Source organism: Peromyscus eremicus, chromosome 9, assembly GCF_949786415.1.
Source record: "Peromyscus eremicus chromosome 9, PerEre_H2_v1, whole genome shotgun sequence".
NCBI lineage: Eukaryota > Metazoa > Chordata > Mammalia > Rodentia > Cricetidae > Peromyscus > Peromyscus eremicus.
In genome coordinates, this window is record NC_081425.1 from 4,406,104 (window position 1) to 4,431,302 (window position 25,199).

Here is a 25,199-nt window from a genome sequence, read left to right on the forward strand (position 1 = left end):
CTGAATGTATTTATATTCTGTCTTTCTCAAACTACTAGTCTAAGGTTGTGAAACTTTTTCACTTGGTAGCCCAGGCTGGCCTCGAACTCACAGAGATCCACCTGGCTCTGCCTCCTGAGTGCTGGGATTAAAGGCGTGCGCCACCACCGCCCGGCCGGTTGTGAAACTTTTACATGTGATTGGCCTGAAGCTATGGTTTACTGACTGGTGGTGTGTCTCCTGGGATTGGTATAAAGAGCTCTGAGTGGAGAGGCGCCCCTGGGAGCTCTGGCTGCCCTGTTTCTCCTTCAAATCTCTTGCATCTAATTACAAGCACCCATGCAGTTTTCAGTATCTGAACGAGGATCTGAATTACCCAAACACTGTAGAAACCCAACTGCACTTCGTGCAAACACAGATGGATTCTGAGGGAAGGGCGAGCACAGCACTTGTCACTCAGTGAACCCTGCCCTCCCCAGCTCCACTCCCACCCTGAGTTTACCTCCTTCCTGATGTCATGCTTTGGGTCTGCCAAACATTCACAGATCTCGAAGGCCATCTATCTGTTCATGAGCTTTGACGGACTTTTGTGGGTCTCGTGAGCCTGACTTGACTGGCATTTAACAAGATGGTAGCCTGTTATTTCACAGTCATTGACCACCTCTGAGTTTCCTGTCCTTAGGTGCTGAGAGCTCTTGGGTAGGTGCTTGGCTCTTTGAAGTTCATTGAGATAAATAAAGACTATCACATCTGAAAGCTTATATTTCAGCGATCTGCTTCCCTGTGCTTTCCCCCATACGTAGGCAGACCTCCAAAGGAACTGACAGCCCATTTCTCTTCACCATCAATGTGCCACCCCAGCAACAACTGTCCCTAACAAATTGCAAAACTCGGAGTAATCTAGGATTAGAGAAGCCACTCAGGTCTCCTCTAGTTTCCTTGATCTAGATTACATCTCAATTAAACTTGTTAAGTCCTTTATCAATCACATCCTAGAGTGGCATTTAAGCTTCTGGCTAGCCCGTATACTCCTTTCTCCCTTGCACACCTATGTAAGCCTTTCTATATTTCTACTACTTCAGTTCTTTCTACAAATAGCACTGAAGAAACACTAGGCCAGAAACTATTATCTGTCACTCATGGCTGCATGGCAGGCAGGGATTTACTCTAAAGCTCTAAAGCATTTCTTTATCTTGCCCCCTCTCCTTTCTTAGGAAAGACTTCTGAGGATCAGGGGCGCTCAATTTGCCAGAAAGCACAGGTGAAATTTTACTGAAGCAGATACTTTCATAGGATTATATCTGAAGCTTGTTTCCCTATCAAGGGATTTTGCAGCATAAACTGGATCAAACTCATATGAATCTGGTTTTGAGACGCAGGACATAGACTTATAAAGCAGGCATCCAGCTGCTCCACGACAAGTGAGTGAGAAGGGCTTTGAACCTACTTACAAGGGTGCATAGTCTCTCTCCTTTCTCCCATCCCTGTCTAAAACCATTGGATCAACTAGACAACCAGCCAGCCAATCAACCACCCAGCCAGCCAGCCAACCAACCAAACCAAACAACCAATCAATCAACCAGCCATCTTGTCAACCATCCATCCATCCATCCATCCATCCATCCATCCATCCATCCATCCATCCATCCATCCATCCATCCATCCATCCAGTCAGCCAAACAACTAGCCACCCAGCCAACTAGCCAACCAACCAATTAACCAAACAAACAAACAAACAAATAAACAGAACCCAATTTTCCTAGTTCAGGAATGTATTTGCTGCTTTTTGTGGAACTGGTTTGGAAGCCAAGTTGGTGTTCCTTGGCGGCCAGGCTTGCACAGTGAAGAGCAGAGAGGTGGTGACATGTCCTCTTTAATTGTCTCTGGTGTGCCCTGGCCTGCTCCCTCCCTTTCCTCTCAGTCTTCTGCTTTACCAGATGACACAGTGGGGGTGACATTTATTCATGCTCTTCAGCGTGGCCCCTCCTCTCCTTTAGTGCAAGCCCCGAGCACCAGGGTCATGCGTTCACCGGAGCCGACCCTGCCCTTGCAGCCTGCAAGCTGAGGCTCAGGAACAGCCATCTACGCCCTTGTGTAGTCTCCCCCAGAGTCTAACTCACCACTTTCCCTGTCTGCCTGGCCTTCCTACTGGTGTCCCAAGCTACTTTTTATCCTTTCCACCTTTTCTCAGCACAGTTAAGTTTATTTAAAAGAAACCAAAACACAAAAATGAAACAAACAAAAACCCCAAAATTATCCTATGAAGGGAGGGCCTCTGTGTCAGGTGCTTTTCTAGGTGAGATGAGAGGACACGCTGCTGTCTTACACTGGTCTCTAGTGGCCAGCAAATGCGTGTAAACTGGCTGCTGGGCAGCATCGGGGACAGGGTCAGCTTTTGACCACAGAGTAGGAAACAGCTCATTGGCTCTCCCCAGTGAGAATCATCGCCCTTGTTCCAGTGGCACATGCATAAGCCAACACAGTCAATTCTCACATTCAGCTCCAGCCCACCATGGTGAGCCCAGGGTTGGCCACACTGGTCTCCTAGGGTGGTGTGCTCTTACACCAGATTTGAACAGATCTGCCAGTGGATACTGAGTCAGCATCTGTGACCAAGGTCAGTGTTCATAAGGATTATTCAGACCTCCAATTTAACACTTAGAAGACGGGAGGAGAATTTTCATTTTTCTTCCACTATAGAATGAACCGAACCAAAGTGTAGCTGATTTGGGAGCACCCACAGGTGTGGTTCTACACTTCTTACGTGGCAACTCACAAGCCACTGGATGAGTAACGCTGCACTAAAAGGAATTTAAGCCTGTCAGGTTAATTACACAATATTAGGTACGAAAACAAACAGTGCAACACAAAACATAGCTACATCATTATTTGCAGTAAATGTTAACTCTAAATAAGTGCAACCTGTCCACAAATGCTTGCTATAAACTAATTAAAAAAATAAAATTTGATGGATAAACATGAAAAAAAAATTCTCACCGAGAATTTTTTTTTTAAATATCAGCACTCATTTAGAGTTCGGGATTTGTGAAAGAAAGCTTTAAAAGGAGCAAACCTGATTGGCTGTGGCTGTTGCTGCGAAGGGGACACTTGTTGCAGGAGTTGTTGCTGCAGAGACAGTGGCGGACGTAGCGCTGTGCATCATGGGTACTTTCAGGAGGGGAACCATGGGAGCAATGAACAGGAGGGTGTAGCATTATGGTAATAGAAGTGGTATTTGGCATGGTGAATATCAGAGCAGCAAGCCATCATGGGTTAAACCAGCAGATGGCATGCAATCACAATGCAAAGCAGGTAAGCATGGGAGAGAAATAAAAAGGGAAAATAGCTTATTACAAGTACAATTAAAGGAAGTCTTCAAACATAATCAGTGATTCCCAGAAAGGCCAAAGCACACTGCTTTGATTGATGTATTTGTAAACATTTTGCTTCCAATGACAGAGCCATTCCCAATTCAGAGTGTATTGTGACTATAACAATGGTTGCTTCTCAAAATATGAGAACTCGTAATATCCAATGAAATGAGAATATAAGATAATCAAAGTAGACTAATCACAAATTCTAAAACACTGAAGGCTCAATAGGCCTAATTTAAGATAAGATGAACTTTGGAATTAATTGTGGTTAAACTAAAAAAAAAATTTTTTTTTCCAATTCAGCATCACATCTATAAACTGGAATTTCAGGGATCGTGTTTTATTTTGGTCAACAAACAGTGGGGCAAAAAAAAAAAAAATTGCCTTGGTGTAAATTCTAGAGTGGTTACTATGAAGTAACCAGATCCATTTTGCCAATGTTTACTTTCTCAACTCTTACATGAAACTGCTTGGATGTCCTGAAGACAGTCTTTTGTGCCATGGCCCTGAATGTGAGAGGTGACTCCACTATCAAAAGTTCCCATCTAAGGGAATGTGGAGATACAATATATATATATATATATCACAAATAAGTCAACACTCTAAAAAGATAATTAAGCAAGAAAGTTCAGATACTTTATTTCAAAATACATCCATGTATAAATTTTTTCCAAAAATAAATACTTCTGGGAAACTCTGATAACTCTAACACACAGCAAAGAGGAGATAAAGGCACACCACTATGAAACTTTAAAACATTGATGAAATTAGCCTGCCTCTGTTTGCCTCATGCTAAACCAGATAAACTATAAAGAGAAACAGAACACAAATCATTAAAAAGCACACTTGTACTTGTGGTTTTATGTCTCTGTAGTGATTGTTCTAGCATAAGAGGTCACATTAAAAACCATCATTTTCTTAATACACAGGCATAGCTTACATGTTAACTCTAAAGCCCTTAGGCCTTCAGATCTACTTCCTAAAGCATTTTCTACCATCTCTGAAATCAATGTCAAACAGTGAAGGCATTGTACATCATATAAAAGACAAATAAAAAAGGTTGAAACCTACCAATACTGGTAGCGGGTGTCATGCACAAAACTGACCCTGAAGTCATGCAATGGGGGGTGGGGGTGGAAAAAGTGATAAAGGGAAAGAAACAGGTTAGCGGTTTAGAGTTAACATTCAAAGTGAGATTCAAGCACAACCAGAAATAAGTAGGGTTAGTTTACACAGTTTTTAGGGCCGTTCACATCATCAGTACAGACACAGATAGATCCGACTAACTTTAAGCCAATAAGATTCCAAGCCCACTCTGATTACTCTCCCCTTTCATCTAGGTCAACATGATTCTAATAAGGATGACATGTGATGGTACCACAGTGTCCTTCTTTGAAGACTTCAAAGTATTTTCCAGGCATTATCGGGTTAATCCTCTAAGGTGGAGAGTGGGTATTTTACAGATGAAAAATCTGAGGCACAGTGTAACCCCTCCAAGGTTGTGTGCGGTGTGAGTCAAGGGCAAGGCCAGAATAGAGTTCCATGCTAAATTCAGGTCAGATCTGAAATGCGTAAGAGTGCACTACACTCACTGCTTTAAAAGTTGCTTGGTGATGAAATGTGTCATGTCAGAAGCAGTGTAAGTATAAGAACAGAATTAAGATTTCATAGCCTCTAAATGGGGGCCCTGCCAGGTAGGGAAGGGAAATCTTAACCTACTACTTGGATGCTAGGAATGAGTATAGAATGCCTGAACAGAACCAGTTCCATCGGTCTGGGATCTCTTCTTGCTACGAGATTCGCTATGACAAAGACTTGTCAGGTCTGATCATGCAGCAATCATGCCGATCTGGGACTACACAAGGTCCTAGGGGAGAGATTTGATCATGGTCTTTTCAAGATAACTTCTGAGCGATTGAGTGTCTTAAGAAATCTGAGATTGGTGTCTAAGTTAGTGGGGAAGGAAGGACAATGTCAGTGCTTCCTGGGGAAGAACTACATTATCTGTGGATGGCCTTAATGTACACACATCCCCAGGTTCCCACCATGAACAGAGATGCCAGTCAGGACAGTGGAAAAGATGTGTTGGAGCTCTGCGGGATTATCTGCTACCGGTTCTGTCCCTCAGAATGTAAGATGAGGCAATCTAAGGAGTCCTGGAAATTCAGAGTCATGTGAGCAGATGTCCGAGTGGTATTTTTAATGAACATAGGTGCATCTGCTGACAGTGTCAGAACTACCTGCTGAGACGTTAGATTCGGACTCTGGAAACTATGTGTCTTATTCATTTTGATAAGGACTTCTTGCCTGACCTAATTTTGACCAGTCTAACATTACTAAGTTAGGAAAAAGGTTTTCAAGTGGGCTTCTGCTGGCTTCTTTAACAGGGATGTGCCAGTGCATCCAACTTCACACTTGCACCAAGACACACAGATGGACTCACATGCTTCAAAATCCTTTGCAGCTGATGTAATCTCCTTCTCCAACCCTGTCTTTCTACTTTTCCCAAATGTCTAGAAAGTTCCTACACCCAGTTTCATTTCCTTGAATTCCATTTGTCCTTCAGTCCTCTCCAATTTGGTTTATTTTCACTCTCTTGCCCAAATTGGCAGAACACTTTTATACCTTCACTCACAATTCCAGGGCCATTTTGCACTTGCCTACATCTTGTATACTAAGTCACTTTCTTCCTTTGAATTCTTAGTCTGACACACACACACACACACACACACACACACACACACACACACACACACTCATTTTCTAAAAGCTTGTGCTGAATTCCCTATATATGCTGGAGTTTTTAGATCCTGTCCTGGGTCCTTTTAATTTTTATTTCTGATCTGTGGGTCTTCCAGGTGTCTTTCAACCTATACATTTCAAAGTTATCAGTGTACTTCTGGCCTCCGCTTTCTGTGTCCTGCCAGATCGCAGACTTCTTTACCCAAATGTTGTCCTGGCCTCTCCACCTCGGTTTCACAAGGGTCTCCAATGTCACATGCTAAGCTGTGCTCTTTCTCACACTGTCTCCTCCACATCTGGAAACACCTGGTGGATGTCATCACCCATGTGGTGCTTCAGCTCCAACTGTTACCTGATGCCATTTTCCCTAAGGAAATGCCCAGGTCCTGCTCCCCAGTGAGCCAGCACAAGGCTGCTTCTGCCCAGCTGAGCACCTGTCTGCTTATCTGATAGGTGTGTGACTCTGAAAGTCCCATGCCATCAGTGTGACAACATCTGGCTTTGCTCCTTCCTAGTCCTCATTCTGCCCTGGTAGTCACCCCACTTCTGGGAGGATTTGCCGGCCTCTGCTGCTGTGAGGCTGGAGGCCCTTCTAGCCCAGGCTGTGACTACCTCGCCACTGCATCCCTCTTCACGGTACCAGGGTCCTTCTGGACGGCCCTTTATTGATTTCAACTGAACACACCATACTTTTAATCTGTTTGGGGGCTCCCCACAGCTGTCCCCCTCCTCCTGTCTAGAAATTGCTCTAGCCACTCCTTTCATCTCTCATGTGTCAAAATATGTGTCATTTCTTCAGAAAATCATTTCATTCTCAATTTTCCCACCTCTCCTGCCATCGAAGTCAGTTTCTATTTTAATATCTATTTAATTATTTGAACTCTTTGCCTTTTCATTCATAGTACTCTAAATTTTAACAATCTATTTACATAAATGTTTAGCATCTCTCTCTCTCATTCTGCTGTGAACTCAGAAGGGCAGAGGCCATGTTTGACAAGGTGTGTGGGGCTTCTTGGGGTACTTCTGTGCGGCATCAATGTTCCAGCCAGCAGTAAGAAGCTCTTTGGGAGAAATTTGTTCCTGAAAGCTTTTAAAGGGCTTGTGTATAAAATATCCCATTTAAAAGTCAACTATGTCAGTTTTCAAAGTTACTTCTATAAAACCCCCCTTTCGTATTCTCTTGTGAATGGGCTTTCTCCAAAGCCTCCCGGGCCACCTGTGAGTGGACAAAGGGTGTGAACCACCAGAAGCAGCTCCGGCAGGCACCACGTGGGACTTGCACAGTGTCATTCTGGCTCGTGTCCTGGATTTGGGAGTGCTTGACCATGCTTCCTCACTGAGCCTCTCTCTACCTGCCAAGAATTATTGGAACATGGGCAGTGCGGGGCTTCTGCCTGTGGGTTGCTCTCTTTATGCCGAATTCTGGTCCCGTTCTGCTTTGTAAGCCTCATTCCCACCTCTCACCCTGGTCCTGCCCTCTGTTCTTCCCATGGATCCTGTGGGTACTATGTGCTATTACCACAGCGAATGCTGCTCTCTTCTTTAAACCTGCTCTTGCCATACCTGCCCAGTATGCTCTCCCTCCAACGGTAAAATCTTACTCCTTTTTCAACGTCCTTAGCCAATTTCTCCTGCTGTGGAGAAATCCTCCTCCTCTGCATCGTTTGTGCCACTGCCTGCTGAAGATGAACACCCTGCCTCTCTCTTTCATCCTCGAGCCCATGCCCAGACCCCAGCTCATCCATCATACTGTGGACTCTGGTTTCTACCCATTTGCATTCTCTTTGTGGGTCTGCAATCCAGACCATAGCATGTGTCCAAGGAATGCTTGCTGAACTGAATGGAATCTATACGTTCTGATTTTAGGCAGACAGTTTCCACCCAACATAAACAATCCTTTTACAAGTGTGTGAAAACTTTATGTAACATGTGTGGTTTCTCATTACTGGGCCATGCCTGGCCTAGAACCTTCCCTATGCACTTCCAATGTAACGAAGTATTTCAAGGAGAATCAAGGAAGGACTGCACTGCCTCCACTGTGACCAGCGGGGCATGTCACAGGGATGCCGATGCTGTGGAGAAAGCCTTCTCAAATATTCGCTTCCTCCATTGCACATATACTTAAGTTTCCGTGAGCCAGGACTACCTAGGAACGCTCTTACTTTTACATGCCATTTTGTAGTGTAAACACAACCTCAGTTTTTCCATCTGCAAAATGCAAATAACTGTTCACCACCGATTGAACTGTGACATCTTGATGAACAATGACAATGTCTATAGGAACACTCACAGCGACTCAGAACACTTGTCACAGAGGTGCCCACAGCTATTCACGACACTGCAGGTTCTGAGACCATGTGTGATTTTGCCACTTCCCTACCATAGCAAATGAAATGTGTACCTTCTTGTTTAAAACATCCCCTATCAGAAAAACAAACTACCACACACAAAGAAGAAAAATCCCACCCACTAGAATGTGCCAGGGTACCAGCCAAGGTGGTAATTATCTCACTATGGTTGTGGGGAAGAAGCCCACACCCTGTGTGACATTTTACATTAACATCTTTACAGCCTGGAGGCACATCTCCTAAAATCCAAATTCACATTGTGTCAATGGGAGGATTTTAGTACATATCAAAGCTTTACTATGGATGGCCTTTCAACGCAGGGTAATCTCCAAGAGGACACACAAAAAATGCCTTCGATTCATCTGTGGATAATTGCTTATGTAAAACATTAACAGAAAGATTTTTTTAAAAATGTTTGTTAAAAATAACAGGTTAACCATCTGCTAAAAAATTACCATATAATATCATCACCTGATCAGCAGAGGTTTAAAAACAACCAGGATAAATCTTGAATGATTATTATCATTGTCATAAAGTTGAAAACATGGTTTATAAGTAATATATCCTGAAACAAAGAAACAAACCAAAAAAACCCCTACCATAACCATGGAGATGTCTGCTATGGATTTAATTGGTTAGAGAATTTATGCTAATTTTATTTTAATAAATTTATTTCCTCTTCTATCCTTTCAGAGAAGTGTGATGAATTTCTTGAGAGTTCAGATACCACTCCAATACACAAAATGCACATGATTATCCACTGTGATCTTTATAGCATGTAGCAAGGATGCTATAAACACTTGGAATTCACAGAACTGGGTGGGCCACAGCCCATGCCTTGGCTTCCAAAGGCTACAGGTTGCCAGCACAGTTGAGCTGTTCCTAGGGAATCCACCAGAGGGCGGGCATACACAACCACAGCTCATAGGGACTGTTCATCAGTAACATGTTTTATCCACAGGAATCAAGTTATTGCTGAAGCTATGCTATTTACCCTTGCTTGGGAAATACTTAAAGTGAGGAAACTTTTGATGATTTATCCAGCCAGTCATTACTGTTTTCAAGCCTTAGGAGGCTGCTGAGACCTTTGTAATGCTCAGTTCAGGGTTTCCCTGGTGCTCTCAGGAGATGCTAAAGTCTATATGACCCATTCTTCAGAAACAGACTCATATTTTTCCATTCAATAATTTTTTTCTCTCTTAAAATATATAGTGGCCACAAGGTCTACAACGAGACACTTGTAGTAACAAAACTGGATCCTCAGGTGACTATGGTAACCTTCCTTCTGGTAGGTAACTTAACCTCCTGGTAATTATGTTATTTCAGGTGGGTTACAATCACAAATATAGCTAAGCTAGGACAGCATGGAATGCCACTAATTAATGATGTAATAGGGTAAAAAATGAAGGTATTTTAAGACAGATTCAGAACTCAGGTACTTTCTGACGTAGTGCATCTGTATTAATATAAATATAGTTTATAGGTTACTAATTCATTTAAAATACTAACTCATATAGGTTACTATTCATTTACAGTTTTTATACAAAGACTATTACTGAAATAAAATCTAGCTACCTCCAATCCTAACTCCTCATAAGCTATGGAATCTAAGGAGATTAATGTATCCAATCATGTAGATTAGTGACAATGTCTACTTGTTATCATGGGATGATGAATTCTCACTTGGAAAAACTCAATGGATATTCTTCCCAACAAGGTTTCAGTCATCGGTTTCTAACAGAGATTAAAAGGTAAGAAGAACTGGTCAAATGTTTGATGACCATGTTTGTGAGGGTGTGTGGGTGTGTGGGTGTGTGTGGGGGATGTGCGTGTGGCTGTGTCTGAAGTCACTGAACTGGGTAAAATATGAGGGAGGAGAGTTAGAGTGGATACTATTTTTCTTCACCTGAATTGATTTTTTTTCATGCCACTTCAAAAAATTCCACTTTAACCTGATTCTGGGGAGAAGTCTGTATACGCCGTGTGGGAGCCCACGGGCGGTACAATGCTATGTAAGGGGGACCAGGCATCAGACACCAGGCCTGGCATTGGTCACTTGTGCCACCTTGGAAAGTCACTTCTCATGATTATGGGGGGCCTCAGTTTTCTCATTTGTAAAACAGTCAACTGGATGAGGAATTCATGAAGACCTTTTGCCCCTGAGACCCTGTGGTTAACAGATGGTCTCCGGTCCATGGTAGGCGAAGGGATGGCAGCCCCTCCTCACATCACTCATTGGCTCAGAAACGGAAGACAAGCACTCCAAATACTTGTGAACTTGGTGAGAGTTGAGAAGGATGGAGAGAGAGAGATAGAATGAATATAAAAATATGAGTAGAGGATTACTGTAATTTGAATAGCCTTAGACTTTTTAGTGCTCTGAATAGAAGCAGGGAAAAAAGTTAGTATTTATTGGAATTTATATTTTTAGGTCATAGAGTGTTAAGGAAACTATTTTACAGGCCTTGGGTAAATGAAAGAAACACAAAGCTTTAACTGCTCCCGTGTCTCTGGTTAAATCCCACCCAACATTTGACTTTCGAATCCTAACTGCCTTTAGCTATCAAAGCAAGTCAACAGGTTTGGATAGCTCCGGCTGTGGTGGGGTCAGGCTGTATTCACACCTTCTAAAGCCAACTAGATGCCACCAAACAGCTGAAAGAAACGAGAAGAAAGCACATGACTGGAAGGACACAGGACACAGACGCGGACGGTAAGGGCACGTACCTGTGGGAATAAACGCCGCCGTGTGTTGCTGCAACTGCGCACTGGTCAGAGCCTGCTGGTAGTGCAGGACGCTGGGGTTGAAGACCGTGCTGGCACCATTACTCTTCTCAAGCGCTTGTCTCTTTGGTAAAGGATGAAGAGCACCGGGAGGGAAGGCCTAGGAGGGAAGAAGTTGACAGGATGTGTCCAACTTAAGGCACACGGGTTCTATGTCCACAGAGATCATTATTGGCAACATTCTTTTTTCTTTCTTTCTTTCTTTCAAAAATGACAGCTAAAGAGATGCCTCTGCCATGCACCTTAATTTAAACAGCGGCAATGTCGAATGAGTGAGAATTTGTTATTGAGAGCGAAAGCATGAATTCTGTAACCCAAAAACAGGAGCATCTCAACTAAGGAAAAGAAAAACTATCAAGCAACAACAATGGAAAAAAAATGGCTTCAGCTTTTAAAACAGGTTAAACTACTCTAAGGGGGAGAAAGGAGCATTTGCGTTATTATTAATATCTATTCTTCAACTGAATGGCAATTTCTTGAATTTAAAGATTAATAAGAATTATAATGAGCAATTTTCTGAGCCACATAATTTAAATTTGCTTCACTCATTTGGAAAAGGTATTAAATTTTGTTAGGATTCATTTTATTTCCCAGATTACGTATGCAAATGAGATGACTAAACACCTTATTGAATTTCCTCCATTTTAAAATTAATAATAATGATTGGCTGCAACCAGTATTTTACATACAACTCTCAGCTGGTTCTCTGAAAAGCTACATGCAAAGCGAAAGGTGAAAGGTCAAAGTACCAGGTCTACAGCTGCTTCGAGAGGTCGCTTCAGTGCTTTGGCAGTCGACTGAGTCTTTTAATAACAGGCAGCGAGCACATGATGGCAGTGGGCCAATGGGAGTCAAGCGAATTAACATACAGGTAAACAGCAAGCAGAGGTGCATCATGGGAACGGCATTGCATTGTGGATAGGTGAGAAGGAAAAAAATATTCTGAATGCAGTATACAACGTACAGAACACTAGGCATGCACAACAACAAAAACGTTCTCTAGAGAAATGAACATTACACCTTAAATTAGTACTGAAGCAAAAATGCATCTACTGTACCTTAGTTAAAAGCATTTAAGAGAGTAAAATATAGACGTTTGAAATTCAGGAAAGTATATTAAAACAGCAGCTGCATACACACCATAAGCACTTTTTTTTTTATACTGCTTCAGGAGGGGGGAAATGCAAAACTTTTAAGGATCACGGGGCCGGAGAACATCTGATAAGTTAGTTCGGATATAAAATAATGAAGAAATAAAGTACATCCAAACTTGAAAAGTCTTCATTTAGGTGTGTTTCAATTTAGATCTAACCTAACAAAATGAAGTGGCAAACTGAGACAAAAAAAATTCAGGCAAAAAATATTCAAACACAAGATTATTTAGGCAAAACAGTTTGGGTTTGGGTCGTTATTTTTTGGCTGAATCACTTGGGTAATTGTCTCAGTTCTTTTCTTCACTCTGCTAGTGTGAGTCTTATCATGTGGATTAACGTCCCAAACCTACTGTGATTTGAATTTAACAGGAATATTCCAAATTGTTCACTTTCACTCTGCTTTGTTTCTAGTTACTAACTTATCATCCGTTCTGTTTCTACTACATTTGAAATTATAATTCATTTCAAACAACTTACCGGGTTATACTAAGAAAGTACCCTTTAAAAAGGTATTTCGTGTCCTTGGGTACTAAAACAATTTTTCTTTAGCAATACTATTTGTACTTTTAGCTATGATCAGTGATCAAACCGGTTAATGACAAGCGGGACCTTCACTAGAAGAAGCAGTTAAAATGGCAGGAAACTGCTTTCAGAAGAGAAGCGAACCTTGAACTTAGAACCACACTGTTGGGAAGATAGTTATTTAAACAACCAAGGTAGTATTGAATCTGGACTGATTTAGACCACAATGAAAAAAATTTCCTCTTTCTGGTTAATTGTTAAAAGATAGAAAAATTCTATGACAGGATTCTGTGAAAATAAAGAAATCCAGGGAGCAGCTTCAATGCAAATAGGAACAATGAAATATCCCCCTTTATGGCTGGCACAATAGGTAAATCCCCAAGGTATGTCTGACAGAATTCACAGTCTGAAGTTCTGTGGGAGAATGATCGTATTCGAAATGAAAGGAGATGGTGCTTTGCCCTCAAGATGGGGACAATTAATGATATTTTCTTTGGCAAATGCAGGGTTGCTCATCATTTGATGATTCAGGATAAAAAATATGAGAGGAGATAGCTTAGCAGCTATGGAACTTGGAGAAAGAGACTAGATATAAAATGGGAAGAACTGTGGGCAGAGAATGGCCAATACTGAATAGAATTTTCTGGGAGGCAGTTTGGATAAAGGCAGGCCATCAAATAATAGGAAATTGATTTTTTTTTCAAAATAAAACTGAATATTGAAAATAAAAACAGCTCAAGCTCATAGATAGTCCTTTTTGTTTTTGAGACAAGGTCTTACTTTTTAACCCAGACTGGTCTTGAACTCACAGCAATTCTCCTGCATCAGCCTCCAGAATGCTAGAATTAAAAGCATGGGCCACAATGCCTACCAATTCCTGGATAGTATACAATACCATGAACCTTCCATGATTCCATTTTGGTTAAAATCTTTCATCCCTGTACAGTTTTAAATTGTTAACTAATGCAGGGTCTGCATTTTTCATTTATTTTTATTTATTTGTGTGTGTACCTGTACATGTATGCAAGATGAAATGTGTGGAGACAGTTCTCCTTCCAGCATGTGGGTCCCAGTGATTGAACTCAGGTCATCAGGCTTGGCGGTAAATGACTTTACTCACTGGACCTTCTTGTTGGCCCTAAGAGCTTGCTATGGTTTTTGAGCCTCAACTGGCCTTGATTCACTAAAGAAGACCACATAGCTGTTCCCCCAGGCCACACTGGGACAACACAGGGGTGGTTACCAGCTGGCCAAATCCAAAATCTTCTGCCCTCAACTTTCAGCCTCAGTTTCCCACTTTCCCAGTACTTGAAGCTCCTAGTGGGTTGATCTTTTGATGAGCCTGAGTCTCTAAAGGCTGGTGCTCAGGGACACACTTTTGACTGAACAGAGCATCCTTTAGAGAGTTCTCCAAGTGGAACAAGTCATGTCAACTATTTCTTTTTAGGGCAGGCATATGGAAACTTCATGGCCATTTTTTTTTCTTTTCCTTTTCCTTATTTATTGATTGATTGGAGTTGAAACCTAATTTTTAGAGGTCAGAGTGACAGGAGTTACGAAGCTGAGAATGTAAAGTGGGGATAGTGACATGTCTCCTTTTGTCACTGCACAGTGTATTTCCTTAATTAGATGCAAATATCTTCTAAGATACATTGAGGTTTTGAAGTGTTAAGGTTTTCATACATATTAAGGCTTTATGTAGATTATAATGTGAAGCACACAGAATATATTTTTTAAATCTGTGCAGAGGAAGAGCCATGTCATTGCAGGGTTTCTGGCACACATGTGCTGGTCCAGGTAAGACTGACTGCTGGCGTATTTACCTGCACTGGATGATCAGTCAACCTTCAGGCTTAGACCTGACCTTAGGGGTGGTGGAGCCCAATGTAAGTTAGGAGCCTGTTTGAACCAGTCAAGAAGGGTCAGTTTAACTATAACTCTACTTTATGCCAGATACTTGGGCTCTAGTCTCCATGGCCTTGTCTGTGCTATTGATCCTCTGGCCTATGCTTGCCTCCAGCTGGTCTGAACAGATGGACACATATGACAAGACTTTATGTGAAGCTGAGAATTCCTTTTCAGCATCAAAGAACCATCCCACTTCAGGTCAAGGTGAGAAGGACAATCACCCAGGCCAGCATCACAGGGGAGGACCAAACCCAGGGGCCAGGAGACCCTGCAGGGGCCAGGAGACCCTGCAAGAACAATCCCACGTGCTGATTACTGGTTCACAAAGTGAGACGGATGAGAAGCAGGTGCTCAGAGTCCCTGTGCATGTTCTCTGGGACAACTGAAACTTATCTGGCGGGTGGCAGATTGTCCTGTTTCCTTTTACAGACTAGTTCTTTCCATTGTCACCCCATGTTGGTTTATGTGAACAAAGACTGTATATGAAGATTGAACACCCTTTGTGTTGAAACTACCGAAGAGTACCTTCGACTAGCTTACCCTCACATTTGAAAAGTTCTGGTGAGAGTGATGCTTATGTTTTAAGAGGTATTATGAAAGAATAAGGTTCAAACTGAGATTCTTTTTGAGAGTCGGAGATTTAAATTCTTTCTTAATGTATGATTATTTCAAATAAGGGGGAAAAATCTCTGGACGAGAATAAGAAGTTACCCCATGGAAGTGTGCTGTTTTCAGCCAAGGAAGTCAGGTGACTGGAATGATAACGTTTCCTACTGCAACCAGCATTCCCATTTGTCCTTCTAAAAAAGGAAATAGAATAATAGTCTTTCTGCGGTGTTCTGGCTAATCGTGCCTGTTAGGTTTGTCAAACTGTATCCAGGCTGGTACAAAGAGCCTCTCATGTCAACTAGAAAGACATGACAGATGCAGTAATCTTCCTGTCATTGTGAGAAAGGTGCTGGATTTGCTCTGAGACTACATCACTTTGGATTGCCTCGGAAGATGCTTCGGGATCCTGTGACTTCTCAGCTCTCCAAATTTGGGCACGGTGTAACAATCCAAGAAACTATGGTAACTGGTTCTCACAGCATCTACTGTGAGGCATTCTGATGAGCTTACGTGGGAATGTGGAGGAGGGTGTGTGGCAGAGCTCAGCTACGGCTTCAGACTGTGAGGCTGGGGGATGACCTATTTGGGTGAATGGGCATTTCTGCTCATATCTCCACCATGCTGGGTCACCTGCCATTGACATAGATTAGGTACACTGCCCTTTCAGTGACTGATCGGTATTGATTGTGTGTATTGGAACTCCTACTTCCAGGAAATAGGCAGATATAACCAGAGCTTGGATAACATCAGGGGTGAGCACGGTAATCACTGTGACTACTGTGTTTTTTAATGTTCACAGGTATTTGAATTAAAGGGACAAACATTTCCATATTAATCTCTAGAGCTTACCATGTCTTATGTTGAGGCGGTCACTGTGGCCCAGGATAATTGGCTCCTATCACTTTGACCACAGAGACAGCCACAAAGATGACAAAATGACAATGATTTTCCCCCTAATTAGAGCCTGTGTTGAAAATATTGTTTTTTTCTGTCATCAGATGTAGGAAGGTGTCCTACAGATGTCTCAAGCCATGGGCTGTGTCATGGAGAGAAGTTGGCCTTGGAAAGTAGAAGCGACATGCTAGAGGGCCGAAGGCAAGCAGGAGAGGCAGGGCCGCTAGCTGCTCACACCCCAGCATTCCCAAGCCCTGCTCTTCTTCCCTCTTCCTTGGAGGTGTTACATGATGCAGAAAAGTCATTGGCCAACCAACTTGAGCATTTAAGCCAAGCCATTTGAGTATTGTCTCAATACCAGAGTCCCAGCTGGCCCAGGGAGTGCCCCGCCTACCTCGTGTGGCTTATCAAATGAGTGACCTGGAGACACATGACCTTACTGGTCAACACCAAGAGCACTGACTGGAGCTGGCTGAACAAGTGACTACAAAGAAGACTCTCATGGAGTAAGACACTCACTGAGCAGATGGAGACAGAGTTCTCCGCACTGATAGACATGCAAAGGACACATTTGCTCTAAAATAATGCACTTTTCACATACATAGAATTATTTGTATGTTTCTATCTTTCCCTCACTCCTCCTTGTTCTCAAGTATAAAGAGTTTTGGAGTTCTAGATTTCACTAAAGCTCTTAATGGGAGCATTTCTCCCTCAGTGGGTACACTTGGCCCCACATGGTCAGGGACTTACTTACATACTCAGTGGACTGTCTGAAGACAGGAGAAAGGACAGAACACAAGACACTACAGAGACAAAGTCTGAGAACCCCACCCCACCCCCAGCAAGGTATAGGAAAGACACGCTTTGAAAGGTGCTTGGAGCTCAGACTATCAAGACCACTTGGGACAGGTCTAAACCTCCATAAACACTGACATAAAGAATGCTGAGTGGCAAGGAGGTGTTCGGATGTGTCAGCCCCTCTTACATCTTGGTTGCTCATCACTGTGGGACTGTATCGGCTAGGCTAGGAAGTGCTCTTAAACAACTTTTTAAGGATTTATTTTTATTTTGTATATAAGGGTGTTTGACCCGCATATACGTCTGTGCATCACTTGCACACAGTGTCCATGGAGACCAGAGGAGGGTATGGGGTGCACTGGAACGGGACTTACAGATGACTGTGAACCATGTGGGTGCTTGGGATAGAGCTTGAGTCCTCTGGAAGAGCAGCCAGTACTCTTAACCACTGAGCCGTCTCTCCAGCACTTAGACCACACTTTCAGGAGATCCCTTTCACCTCTGCAGTCCTGTGTATTCTTTCCCAGGAAGGACTGGCCTCTGTGTTCTTCCTACCCTCACCGGCCCATCATGCTTTCTCTTCGGTGGCTGAGGAGCACTGGTGCTCACACTTACACATGCCAAGCTCCTTGAGGGCAAAGCAACCAGCCTCCTTTATTTACTCTCCCCAGCAGGTGCTCCATGGCTGGCAGGCTTCTAAATGCTTCCTATGGATGGATGCCCTGTGCCCACTGTGCATTACAACAGACTTTTGATGAGGCAGATGTCTCGCTTTAAGATAAATCCACTAGAAACGTCTGCAACCTAGCACCCTGGTTCTCAGCTGTGGATGCGCACTGGAGTTGAGTCACCTGAAAGCTTGGCAGGGCATGTCCCTGGTCCCCGTCCAGACCACAGCACTCCAACAAGCTGCTTTGGGGTTAAGATCAATGTTAGATCCTTTCTAACCACCACTTGATTCCTCAATATAGCCAAGATTGGGGAGTGGTTTAGGTATGTGATTCTCAAATATCAACACCATCCAAAACACCTGCGAATTTTTAAACATTGTGTGTGTGTGTGTGTGTGTGTGTGTGTGTGTGTGTGTTTGAGGATGCACATTTGCCAGAGGAGTTAGAGTCCCCTGGAGCTAGACTCACAGGCTGTTGTGAGTCGCCTAACATGAATGCTGGGAGTCAAACTCCAGTCCTCCCAAAGAATAGGGCATACTCTTAACCAATGAGCTATCTTTCTCGGTCCTAACTGGGAAGTTATTTTTTAAAAATTAAAGTTCTAGCCGGGCGGTGGTGGCACACGCCTTTAATCCCAGCACTTGGGAGGCAGAGCCAGGCGGATCTCTGTGAGTTCGAGGACAGCCTGGGCTACAGAGAGAGATCCAGTACAGGCACCAAAACTACACAGAGAAACCCTGTCCTGAAAAACAAAAACAAACAAACAAACAAAATTAGTGTTCTAACTCTGGGTGTCTAGGTGAGACTTGAGATTCTGGAGTCTTAACAGGCTCCCTGGTGGCCAAGGGACAGCTGGAGACTGAGATCCAGGAGCTGTAACAGCACTGTTTCCTACGGACAGCAAAGGCAATCAAAGGGCTAGCCCCGGACAGGTGTTCTATCTAGTTCGTTTGTTTTAGCACCAGCGAGCTAGCTCCCTTCCATTTTCATTCTTTCATGAGTTGCTGCTGTGCTTGAAATTTCCCTGGGGCTGTTGGCAAGCGCTGCCTGGGTGTAAGGCAAAGAAGAGACTGGCAACAGGAGTAGCTGGTGTCTGGCAGGATCGCTGGTCGCTGGGCATCTCTGAGGGCTACAGATAGTTCCCCTGCTAGACGGACTTCAGCAGCTGGCTGCATCCCTTGCTTTCTTGTCTGCTCTCTGAGTTTGACTCTTCTGGACTGCCTCCGACTCACTGCAAGGCCCTTGGCCCAAGATAGGAGTTAAGAAGGGCTCACAGCCCCGATGGCAGAGGGTCTAAGCTCACGGCCTGGGTTTCCTGCACCTCGGGGATTTAGTTATTGCGAAGGGAAGGAAAAACAGAACAAAACGAAAAGGGGTGGGGGATGACAACAGAACTTAGGCAGCGGAGCAGCGGGAATGGCAGCCTTGTCTCCCAGCTGTCCTTCCCACCCGCAAGCACCACCCGCGGCCTGGGAGGCGCAGTGTGGTGCAGGCGCGGGCGGTGCACTTACCATGACTGTGGCCGCGGCCGCGGCTGCCTGGGCGGCTACCGCGGCCTGGTTGGCTTGGTGCTGCGCGGCTTTGATTTTGGCCTGCAAGTGTGCAGGAGGGTGAAAATATTTGCATTTCTCCCTCATGCAACGCCCCTTTATGTAATCCATACAAACGGTTACGGTGTTGTCGTTTGTGTCGATCATGGTGCTGTCTGCCGGGTGTGCAAAGCGGCAGTCTGTCTCTCCCCGGGCACAGTTTCCTCGCTGGAACTCCCTGCATACCTGAGACAAGGGGAAAGAGCAGAGCGCTGCAGAAGAAAGCCTGGTGGCCACGGAGGGGGAGGTGGGGGAGAGGACCAAGGGCAGGGAGAGGAGGAGGAGAGAGGAGAGGAGAACGGTGGGGAGAGGAGGGGGAAGGGAGGAGGAGGAGGAAGGGGGATAGAAGGAGGGGGGAGAGGAGGGGGAGAGGAATAGGAGGAGGGACAGGAGGAGGGAGAGGAGGAGAGAGAAGAGGAGGGAGAGGAGGAGGAAGGGGCAGATGAGGAGGGGGAGGAGGAACGAGAGGACGTGGAGACAGACACCCTTTCCATTTCCCCTCATGGTACTTTTAGGTTCACAGAGGGTAAAACTGTTATGCTCTAGAACCCATTACCAGAATTGCTAACAAACTAATTTGGATTTTGCTTTGTCCCTTTTTCTAGGGTGAATATTGAAATGGAGAAATTAATCTGAAATCTGCTCTTTACCTAAAACAACAAAGGAAAAATAATTGAACAAAGTCATCACTGTTCCTGAAAAGTACATCATATTTTCATTACTTACATATACGTCTTTGAATGTCTGTCACAGTCATATAACACATGCACATATCTACCCATCTACCATTAACTCATGCATCTATATGTGTCTGTCTGTCTGTCTGTCTACCATCTACTGATATTCTTCACTCCTTTTTACAATGTTTATGGAGCCATAGTTATGTATTCATACACACTATCTTTTCTCTTTTCATTTTTTCCTTCCCTTTCATTTTCACTCTCCCTCCCCTCCCCTCCCCTCCCCTCTCTCCCCTCCTCTCTCCTCCCTTCTTTCCCTTTTTCTTCCATTCAGGGTTTCTTCAGTCACTCTGTCTACCTATGTCTTATAATACCTGTGTGCTGGTTACACAACATAGACATTTTACAGCTGTCACTCCCTTCTTGGACAGTCACTCTGGGGCGCCATAGATTCCTGGCACAGAAAGATGGTTTACTCATGGTCCACGCTACCCCAGTGTGTAAACAGGTCTGTGAAAAGGCACATCTGCTCACATCTCTGAGGATGAAGAGCAAAGCTCAACGATCGTGAAGGTTCCTGCCTCCACTTCTTTCCCCCCATTCTACAAAAGTATCATACCTAAAACTGCACCAGGACATCAAAACTCTCATTTTAAACTCATGGAAGTATTCTTGATAGCTCCCAAAGAGAAAAGGTAAAAAAGAAAAAAATATAGTAAGAGGAAAAGGGTAAAGTAAATGGAGGGAATAGAATAGTTAGAAATGTTGACTTCTAGAAATTTTTAATCTCCTTGTCTCCTAAAATCTCAAATAACTGAACTTCTTTATCTTTTGAGAATTCTAGTGAACCATGATTTTCCTATACATAGAAAGATTCCTGTAGACATCAAAGAGTATTCTTCATTATAGACAGAATGAAATAGAAAAACCTATGCATATTATTTATGTAATTCATTCCTGCTTATAGATACCAGCAGGAAAAGGTCCACAGAATAAGAAAGTTGCTTCTCATGGGCTCCAGTCCCACAGCAAGTAAATGTAAACAGTGGCTTGCTTCTCGGTCACCAATGATATTACTGAAGGCACAGAGATACGAAGCTCAAGTCTTTGAAAGTCAGTCATATCTGGGACAGTATTTTACTGACCCATGGCCAAGCCAGGCTGACGGGTAAATGGGTTGAACCTTAAAGTTATTCACAATTTCTTCCTGTCTGGGTACTGTCCACAGTTCCATCATCAGCACAAAAATTTCTAAATTAAAATCTAGTCAGATATTCACCTAAATTCTGGTTTTTGTTTATTTTGTTTTTCAACAGAATCTCATGTAGCCTAGGCTGGTTTCAAATTCACCATATACCAGAGGCTGACCTTGAACTCTTAATCCCCAAGTGATGGCGTCACCACACTCAGGTTTATCAGGTTCTGACTCCCATCTATTTGAACCTCATAGGTGTGGCTGGAACTTACACAGGTGTACTAGGGGCAGCTGATGTCATTCCTGGTGTGAAATGGACCCAAAGCTGATCTGTTAAGGTCACAGGTGAAGAGCAGATCCCTTGTCTACCAATCCTGTTGGGAAGGACCTTTTGCTTCTAACTATTCTCATTTTATTTGGTTTTCACTGTCATATTCTGAGCACCTAAGCTCCCTCAACCCCAGCAGGTGGAGTCCCAAACACCCCCATTCTCAGAACAGATCTCAGTAGCCATAGGACAGCCTAAAGTTTCCAGAACAGTAGTGACAAGACTTTATATTCTCTTCATCTAGAGACCCATATACTCTAGCTAGAAGCTGAATGAAAAAAAATGTATTTTTGAAAATGTTTGCAGTTTGACATCCTGAATTCCAAAACATTTGCCAGGGGTTGTAAACATTTCTTGTTCTCAAGATTTATTTGATTAGTATTAAAATGAATGCACACTGGAAGAATATTAATATGTCTGTATTCTAAGCATATACAAATTACCTAATAATTATAATCAATAATGGAATTGAAGGGAACCTTTCAAAACATCTATCAGGATCTTTACATAACTGTATGGAATGCTCTGTTGACTATCACAGGCATAGTAAAGCAGGAGTAATAGGCAAATCCTTAGCTCTTATTAAAGAAAAATTTTGTTCAACAAAGTCCAGGAGGATTTGCTTGATCCAAATGTAAAGGTATATATGTGTGTGTGTGTGTGGGTGTCTGTAAATATATGCACTTAATCCTTTTGAATGTTATAGAACATTTGAATTTGTGTTAAATTAAATATGTTATGTTAAATTAAATATTATATGTTAAAGACAACATATCAATAACCAAATTAATACAGCCTTCAGCTTTTCCTATTTATCAGCAAAACCATTAAGATGCTCCAGCATCTGGAACATGCTAGAACACCCATACTTGATTCATACAATTGCGGAGAGCTGAAGTCCTGTTTCCTCCAAGTCTTGTCCCCAAGCGTTCCCAGTTTCCTGACTGTTGGGCTTCTATTCTCAGCACTTCCTGGAGTGCAGTAAGGGTTATTGCTGCTGCACACAGCAAGGGCTTGTGAGGACCAAGACCAACTCTATGGCTTACATCCTGATGATGCCCATATTCTATTGGTTGATATTTATTTAGTGTTTTGATACAGGGTCTCATTCTCTAGCCCACACTGACCAGGGACTTCTCTGTAGCCCAATCTGGACTTGAACTTGTGGCAGGATTCTCACTCCAGCTCCTTGGTGCTGGGATTATAGACACAGGCCACCATGTCTAGCTCAATATTTTCTTCTTATGCATAGAACTTGTGCAACTGACTTTTGCTTATGTCAAAGGTAGTCTTTGCCTTTGGGCTAATTTCCTTTATACTTGGCATTAATTTTACATTAAAGGATTGTGAATAAAAGGGTTTACAGCAGTGCGTGCTTGTGTGTGTGTGTGTGTGCGTGCGCGCACATACATGTACATGGATTTTCTGCAGGAGGAAATTATTTCACAAGCATTCAGCCATTCTAATAGACATACATTTCTACCATCAATGCATTTGCAAACACAAACATAACTGAAGTACCTCCAGTTTATCAGTCCTGAGAAGTTTCTGAGTCGCAGTTGAGCCCGGGACAGTGACGGGTGGACTTCCCGGAACAATGACAGGTGTAGTGGGTAGAATCTCTGTTGGGACTAACCCAACTCCAGGGGTGACGGGTGCTAAGTAAGGAGCAAAGCTAATAGCCGTGTTTGTCCCTATGGTGGGACCTACAGGAAAAGTGGGCTGTTAAAGGAAAATAACACAGGAAAAACTTATTTAGTACAGAACTTACCAACAAGTGTCATTTGAGCAAAAATTCACACAATCCCCAGTAAATGCCATTTGAGAGAAAATTTTCTCCTTCCTAGAATATCCTTTGTATTAATTATATGATTCAACTCTTAATTGCAAAAGTCATTAGACACTCCCTCTCCTTTTTTCTTTTGCTCCTCAAAAGGAAAACATCATAGATCCTTTCTTATCTAAACTGTATAAACATATTGGAGAGTGTCAGAGAAAACCATTGTCAAGGAACAGATTAAACTTTTCCTGGGAAAATGTTCTCAGCAACCAAAAATACTAATTTCACCCAAATTACCTGTCATTCCAAACTACTGAGTGCTCTAATCCAAAGGCAGTGAGATCTACAGAATACAGACTGGTCATCCGTGTATTTTCCTATAACTCTCTACAAGGGACATGAATAAAATATCCCTTGATTATAGCTTGATATTCAAGTTGGCCAAATTCACACATTTCAAACAGTGGAATTTCCTAGGGTCTAGTTTGCTCAGACTTACCAGTACGTTTCCATCTTTCATCACTAGTACCTACATACCCAACTCACAGGCGTTTTCATGTGTACCTACTGTACGTTGTTCTACCCTACTATGTGTCAATACATCCTTCCATTCTTGAAAGGTGGGATGGGAGAGCTTGCAATTTTCAACTGTGAATATTTTGTCACATGACCTCTAAAACTTTCCCAGGTCATACAGTTAGAAGAGCAATGATGAGCACACCCAGTCTCTTGTTAACTGTGTTCCCCATCACTCTAGTCCTAGCTAAGAAGGATTACATTGTGAGTTGGTAGGATTATTATTTTTAAAAGTTCCATCTAACAAATATCTAAATAATACCGTCTTGCAGAAAAGACATTATGTATACTTGGACAACACACCTTATTTCACATTTATTTATTTAAACAAAGTCTCAATACACATTCCAGGATAGATGGTCACTATGACATAGCTCGTGCTGGCTGCAAACCGAGTAGTCCCCTGCCTCAGCCTTCTGGGATTATGGTCATGAGTCACGATGCAGGCTATACATTTTTAACTTTGACAAAGCCCTGTAAACACGGTTTTTGAAGATGTTTCTAAGAATAAACTGTACATTGAACTGGACCTAATGGGTCTTCATTTGTTTGCTTGGTTTTCAGTTGTGGATTTTTCTTTCTTTTTTGAAGTGTTGGGGCTTGAACCTAAGGTCTCATATGTGATAGGCAAGTGCTTTTCCACTGAGCTCTATCCCCAGATTTACAGACAGTTTTGTAAACCAATTTTACAATAAGTTCTCAAATATTTCCAGTCACGTCTTAATGTGACTTTCTAGCACCGAGCTGTGTTGTTGCCGTGTGTCATAATATTTCTCTATTTTTACATTGTGGGTAACATTCTAGTCTGCTTAGATTCTAGATGAGTTGCTTAACACATGGGAAAACTAATGGTCTGAGTGAGTATATTTTCATTTAGGATAACAGAGCAATGTCTCTTATGAATGACCATGTCGGGAAACAGCAAATTACTGATAGTGTGTGTAGAGACCTCCAGAGAGGCTGCAAGTCTTCAGAGAAATGGCCAAGAGCTGAAGGGGGGATTCTAATGGTTTTGGAGGAATGCTGGGTAGTTCTCCCACAAGGAACTCTTCCATCTTTATGGTTCAGAAATAAAGTTTGCTTTGGGAGACATTGCAACTTGAGCTCTGCACACTCTAGAGGGACAGTGGTTTAGGATGTTTTCTTCCTTGACTTTCTACAGAATTTTCCATGGCTGTGATGTGTTACCCATTGGAGTCATAATTATAGAGAGTTGTGGCTTTTTAGTAACAGTCACTTTGGTAATTCAGTACTATTGAAAAAAATCA

General features: G+C 42.8%; 1 protein-coding gene across 4 annotated transcripts in view; it reads right to left on the minus strand.

The window, feature by feature from the left end:
* Positions 1-25,199, minus strand: part of Mbnl2 (muscleblind like splicing regulator 2) — a 148,457-nt gene that overhangs the window by 23,995 nt on the left and 99,263 nt on the right. Inside the window, exons 4-8 of one of the 4 annotated variants that reach the window (XM_059273196.1) lie at positions 23,097-23,297; positions 19,295-19,558; positions 11,977-12,030; positions 11,171-11,327; positions 3,053-3,147 (exon numbers count right to left, since the gene is read on the minus strand). In XM_059273196.1, the coding sequence (XP_059129179.1) occupies positions 3,053-3,147; positions 11,171-11,327; positions 11,977-12,030; positions 19,295-19,558; positions 23,097-23,297 (771 nt within the window). The remainder of the gene's footprint in view (positions 1-3,052; positions 3,148-11,170; positions 11,328-11,976; positions 12,031-19,294; positions 19,559-23,096; positions 23,298-25,199) is intronic. The other 3 variants (XM_059273195.1, XM_059273198.1, XM_059273197.1) reach the window with 3 other exon arrangements.